Source organism: Gossypium hirsutum, chromosome A12, assembly GCF_007990345.1.
Source record: "Gossypium hirsutum isolate 1008001.06 chromosome A12, Gossypium_hirsutum_v2.1, whole genome shotgun sequence".
Classification (NCBI taxonomy): domain Eukaryota; kingdom Viridiplantae; phylum Streptophyta; class Magnoliopsida; order Malvales; family Malvaceae; genus Gossypium; species Gossypium hirsutum.
The window spans coordinates 77,294,305-77,301,156 of NC_053435.1; the positions used below are offsets into that span (position 1 = coordinate 77,294,305).

General features: G+C 30.4%; 1 protein-coding gene across 1 annotated transcript; it reads right to left on the bottom strand.

Annotated features, from left to right (window-relative positions):
• Nucleotides 1–4,367: 4,367 nt before the first annotated feature.
• Nucleotides 4,368–5,540, bottom strand: LOC107923970 (ethylene-responsive transcription factor ERF039). The gene has a single exon (XM_016854198.2). It carries the CDS (start codon nt 5,337–5,339, stop codon nt 4,518–4,520), a length of 822 nt encoding a protein of 273 aa, XP_016709687.1. The 5' UTR covers nt 5,340–5,540; the 3' UTR covers nt 4,368–4,517.
• Between the last annotated feature and the right edge of the window lie 1,312 nt (nt 5,541–6,852).

Consider the following 6,852-nt stretch of genomic DNA (forward strand, 5'->3'; position numbering starts at 1 on the left):
AGATAGGCTCCACAGACGTAGGGAAACCAAACTTTATAAACAAACCTGGGTGTTCTTTGTGTTTTTGTTTGCACAGTTTTTGCAATGCCAAGCCGTAGTGGCCACTGTAGTCTAGCACTTCCATTAACAACTTTCATATTAAGGAAATGAGCAACTTAAGTTAGCAACAAAGATAATTATTAGCATTTAAACATGTGATAAATGCTTTCTTTTCTAGCTACTTATCACATTGAAGGAGAGCCTATAAATAGATTATTAGTAAACTTCCTTATTAGATATTTGAGGTGTGTTTAGACATTCTTTGTTAGTGATTTTTATGGAAAGATATTGAATGTAAGTGAGGATTTAGGGAGAGATATTTGTAACAATTTGGGTTTGATTTTGGGGTTACAATTATCCATTTGGAGAGCATAGATTGGACTTTAGCCAATAGTTATATAGAATGAATTGTTGAATAAGATTATTCTCTAGACGAGGCTCCGCAAGTGTAGGATTGGTGAATCTGAACTGCATTAACAAATATCATGTGTTCATTCTCTCTTATATTTGACTCATGTTTTGGGTTTTGTTTTTGATTTGTCGTACGTTGATACATCAAATTAAGCTCTCCGTTACACTTGAGGAGCTTATTCTCAAGCAATTTAGATTTTTTTTCGTTACTTTTGTTGATTTTTAGTTTTATCATTAATAAATTGTTTTTTGTTAGTTTAATGTCATTTTTTATACCCAAATTGGCCAAACGTGTCATGGGGAACCTAACTTGATTGAGCGTTTCGATGGTGGCTCGAACGTGAAAAAAAATCACCAAATTGGCCAAGCATGAAAGTTGTGATACCCTTGACAGTGTTGAAACAAAGAGGATTGAGGCTATCTATAATGGTATTGCGATACTAGTAATGGGTATCACGATACTAAGACACCCAAGGACACCCAATTTCAAGATTGTTGTGGGTATCGCGATACCCAATCTTGACGTGTGAAAAAAATTGTAAGGGCAATTTTATGTCCAATAAGCTTAAGTCTAATTTTCACTTAAGGGCATAATGGTCAACATTAGGTTAAACATTAGTAGGCTATAAATACAACCTTATAAGCCTTTCATTTCAGATTTTGTTGGTTGAAAACATTTTCCTTAGTTTCTTAGCTATTAGTTTAGGTTTTCTTTTCTTTTTTATTTTTGTAGTATTTTTATTTTTATCATTTTTTGTTGGAACGTTGTAAACGATGATGTATTAAACGCTCGTGCTACATTGGATGTTTATCTAGTATTAAACATTTTCTCAATCCTTATCTTTTACATTTTATGCTTACTATGTGTTTGTTAAAATGCTTTTGTGGAATTCAAGTTTAATCATGAGTTGGATTGTTTTATTGGTTGATTGATAAATGAGTTACTTAGTTAAGTTATGATTTATGCATTGATTGGTTGTTTGTTAATGTGTGTTACATTGCATATTACACTAAAATTGACACCTCTAGTGGAAGATTTAGATAGACAAAACTGAGAGGAGACTCTATCATGTAGGACTTTGATACACTTGTGTCGAATAGTGAGACCAAGAGGAGATCTATATGCCTAAGTGAGATCTAGAGGAGAGCTTAGTTGGTATCTTTTAGTTTAGGATGAGACTGATAGGAGATTCCTAGCTAGGAGTGACAAAAAATATAATTATCATAGGTTTATTAGCTTAGTTAGTAATCCATGAATCATTCAACCATCATTTCAATCAATTTGCATTAATTCCAGTAAAAAAGAAAAAAGTTTAGTACTTTTATTTGTTAATTTAGATATAGCTTAAATATTATTTTATTTGAATTTGCCCTAAATTTTTTTGACTGATTAGATTAGTAATTGTTTAACTTGTAATTAACTTGACAAAAACATTTACCGGCAATCCTTTGAGTTCGATCCTTGAAATGCTCTGGTGTTCCATTGACACTACAAATATTACAACTGACACTATACACTTGCAGTTAAAACTGCACTCTTAAAATTATTTTACAAAACTATTTGTTTTTCTGTGCACGCAAGCCTGCGGGTTAGTTATGCAAACTCTCTAGTTTTTTTCCAACAAAAGATGGAACAAAATTGTTTTTGAATGGCTACAAACCAAGGCTTTTCAGAAGTGAAGTGGACTTCTTCTCCAAGTATATAGAATGAATTTAAATCCTTAGGTCACCGCTATTTGAAGGGCTTTACCTAAATATCATCATAGCCCAAATAAGATTGGTTTTAGATTGTGAATTTGAACTGAATTTGAATCCTAAAGTCATCGCTATTAAAATGGCTTTACTTAAATACTATTCGGGCCTGAACATGATTTATTATACCAAAAAGACAATGAATGATGAAGAACTTGTTATCCTTTGTCCTTTCCTTCATTTCATTGTTTGAATGTTTGTAATATAAAATTAATGGAACCAAAAACCTTATTCTCAATAATTTGTCCTTGTAAGACAAAAAATTAGCCCAGAATGAATAACTACCTGTGATTGTGGGTCTCTTGATATATAAACTTGTTTTACAATATAATTTGTCTCCTTTCATGAATGGGAAATAGAATATGAGAACATAAATGAAGATGATGTCAATTTGCCATAAAAGAAAAATAGTTGGGGCCTTATTACTTTCACCCCATAATAACACCTTTCTTGATCATTATAAATTTGAGGAGGGAAATAGGGATGGTTTGTTTTATTTTTTTTTTAAATTGACGATTTTGTATAGAGATATTTTTATTCGAAAATTCAAGTTTTGAGACGGACGAATTAATTTTTCATTCAAATTTTTGGGTTATTTCGAAATATTTTGTGACATATATTTTCATTAAATTATAAGTTCTTAATTTCATAAAATTTTATAACCTATATTTTAATTTATAAATATTTTATAAAATTTTATGACATTTTTTTAATTCTTATAACATTTTATAAGTATATTTGGTTTAGTTTGATTTGAAATTAACATAAAATTTAAAGAATTATAAAATTTTCACGTCTAGGTGGAATAGGATCAAAAAATCATTTTGGGGTCGAGTACAAAGTCAAGTAATAGTATATTAAATAAGATTTAAGGTGGGGCGTATTTGTATATTTACAAGTGAAATTAGGTCGAAACCGTCCCTAGAGGGGAAGATTTAGACAAGGTTTGGTTCAGAATCACCAGAGGCATAGACAAAGGGCTAGCAATGATTTTTTTTTTTTGGTGAAAAAAGCCAACTTAAGAAAAACTAATTACATAGAAGAGTTTTGAACCACAAGGATACGCACAATTGGGCTAGCAATGGCTTTGAACCTTCCAAATTGTAAATTTTCTCATTATTTCTTTTAACATTTTATAAAATTACAAGTTAATATAATATAAAAATCTATTATTTATTTAAGTCCCTAACACAATTTTCTAACTTCACCCAACTTCACCCACGATAATTAGATTATGAATGTACAACAACCTTTGTCATTAAGATTAAATCTATAAGCCCCAAAGTCTCTAATTAAATTTAAATTTGAATAAAGTAAAATCTATTTTAGAAGAAATCATTCTTAAAATTATTTTATTCATTCACAAGACTCCAACATAAAATTTTATTCCACTTAACCATTATTCTATCAATTTTGTTTGGGGTTATTCTAAATATGTGTCCACATAGATAAGGAATCTCCCCTTAATTTCCTTTAGCCAAATAATGGTAGTAAAGGTGAAAAGCAGTGTTGTACAAAAGCACGACCATTCCTCGATCGGTCACCTTCAACTTTGTTCCTTCCTTTCGTATATCACCAATTCCATTTACAGCAAAACAACTTTGCCACAAATCACTCCACCAATATCATGGATCTCTTTGGACTTTTTTCGGTAAAAATATTATTGAAGTCCTTATATTAAATGTCATATTAGATTTTACCCATTCTATTAAAAAAATAGGCACTTTCTGTTAAAATTTTTATTTATTTATACTATTAAAAACTGATATGATTAATAGAATAATCAAACTATCACAATTATCATGTCATGTGTATCTCATACTGATATATATGAAAAAGTTTTTAACAGTAGAAGTGATTGAAGTTTATAACAGAATAACTAATTTACTTTTTAATCTAATAAGTTAATTTGTCTATTATTCTAATAGAAAGGATGAAATGCAAATTGGCTCCTACTATGAGTGCCTCCACATGATTTTACTTTTTTTCTTTTTCTTTTTCTTTTTCTTTTCCAAGCTATAGACACGTAGAAAGGGTACGTATACAAATATAGCACAGAGTAGCTACTATTTCTTGCTTTAAAGTTATCATCGCTCAAGTTTCACAAGAACAATTTCTTGATTTTGCTAACAGAAATATATATATATATATATAAACCAAAGAAGTGAAGAACCTAATCTTCATTTATTAAATGTTTATTGATCTGACATGCTCATATTTTACATATATATTTTAACCATATGATTGGTTAATATTAACCATGTCAAAGATTAAAAAAGAAGATATTGCATGTACTGAAAAGATACGGTCTTTTCCTAGTAGTACTCCCACGCGAATGGCTCCTCGATCCTGAAACCAGCATCGACTGCACATACTTGCCATGTTGAAGAATAAGAGCAGAACCCATCGCTTCGATCGATGGCATCAATCGTGAGATCGGGCAAATCAAACAAGGCAGCATCGTCTTCAAAGGGTGAAGTACTACACATATTGTCCGAACGTGAAACCGGAACTTGTTCTTGCCTCGGTCGACGACTGACTTTGTCTTCGGGTTCAATGTTGTTGCTCCACCGCGATGTGTCGAGATATGTTGAAGCAGCTGCTTGGGAAGCAGCGGCTTGGATTTCCTTAGGAGATGTACTAGCGGGGCGTGGAAGTGTTTTTGCAAGTTCGGGGAAGTTAAGGTGAGCCGAGCAGCCTTTGATGGCTAGTGCGGCTACATCGTGGGCTCGAGCTGCCATTTCTGCAGTGGGGTAAGTCCCGAGCCATATTCTCAATTTCTTTTTTGGTTGTCGGACTTCGGACACCCATTTGCCCCAACTCCGCATTCGTACACCACGGTATACCGGTTGCTTCCTTTCCAAGTCTCCTACAGCTTTCTTTGAACCTTTAATAGCTACACTGTTTTTTGAAGTTTTCTTGTTTTGATTAGGACCCGAAACGGAGAATGTGATGGAGGTGGCCACGGTGGTGGTGGTAGAGATGACGGAAGAAGAAGTAAGCGGGTTATTATAATGAGCATCATTCTCAATGTTGATATCCCTTTCCATGACAGATAGAAAGATGCCTAGTTTTTTGTTAAAGAAAGAAATTCTAAAGTTGTAGGGGCCTTTATGATTTATGATTCTTTCACCCATGAATTCTCATTTAAAAATGCATGATATGATATGATATATATATATGTTTATGTATTATACGTATATAAAGGAAAAAAGAATTAAAGAAGCTTAGGTCCATAGCATAAGGCTATAACAGTTGAGGACTTCAGCTAATTAATCTATTATCCATGTGACTAATGGGAGTATTATTACATCATGCTTATGTTTGGATTGTTCTTATTTCAATTTGGGATACAGAATTGTTTAGTCCTGGTAACTTTTCACTATTAGCTCCTTGAATTTCTTTCATCCGCAGTAGTTTGGAAAATTGAAAACTTTTTTCAATTTAATCTTTCAATTTGGATTCCTATTCAGGAATAATGACATAACACTCTAATTGCACTATATTAAAATTTTAAAAAATATATATTTTTTTAAAAATAAAAAAAATTAGATGATGACATGACATCATCTCATAGCGTCATGCCATTACTTTTTAATGAAATTTAAGTTAAAATTGAATTAGAAAAAGTTACCAAATTTTAAGATTAATATGGGTAAAAAATCAAAGACTAAATTAAAAAAACTGTTAAATCAAAGACTAAATGTTAGTTTATGCTGTACTATAGACTTGAAAATTTCAAGGATGCAATTAATATTTATATTGAAATTATGCAAATATATTTTGATTTGTTAGATTGATATTTTAATTATGATTGGATCAATATATTTTTGGATTTTACCGATCTATTGTGTCACACTAAAATCATATATAAAGTCCTTAAAAAGAGTTTTTTTTTTAATTTTTAATTTCACGAGCGAAATTAAAAAATAATTATATATATTTTATTGATATTTTAAAAGTAAAATTTTGAATAAACGAGGCGTATAACGATTTCTTTAATTACTTGTAAAATTAAAAATATTCACTAATATGTCAAATAATAATCATTGATTGAATTATTAAAAAAAATGATTGAATTATAGTTAAGGTCATTAAATTATTAATAAATTTATGTTTTAGTCATTCAACTTCAAAAAGTTATAAAATTATCATTGAACAATTCGAAAGTTTTTATTCAAGTTATTGGACTGTTAAAATTATTGTTGTATGATCTTCTTTGTTTACACCGCCTAAACCAATTGAAAGCTCTCCTCCTCTTCTTCTACAATTCAATCATTTTTTTTATGAAACAACTTCAAATATATGAATCTACGAACTAAAATCCAAACAACTTTCTTTTTCGATCTTCGATATTGACCATCAAATAAACTTGGATCTAAGCTATGTTATTCTATTTGTCGATAGGTATTGATTCACTGTATTGATCATCGAAAATTGTCGCTTGGATCTTCCTAGTCGATTTAAAAAAAAAACCTTAGGAGCCAAATGACTTAAATAAAAATTTTCGAATAATTCAATGACTGAAATAAAAACTTTCAAATAATTTAGTGACTATTTTGTAACTTTTTAAAAGAGTAACCAAAACAAAAACTTACTAATAATTTAGTGACGTTGAATATAATTTATCCAAATAAAAAATTAACACCC

What these genes read in the sequence shown, in the direction of transcription:
- LOC107923970 (XM_016854198.2), bottom strand. Translation starts at nt 5,339, where the DNA reads ATGGGTGAAAGAATCATAAATCATAAAGGCCCCTACAACTTTAGAATT.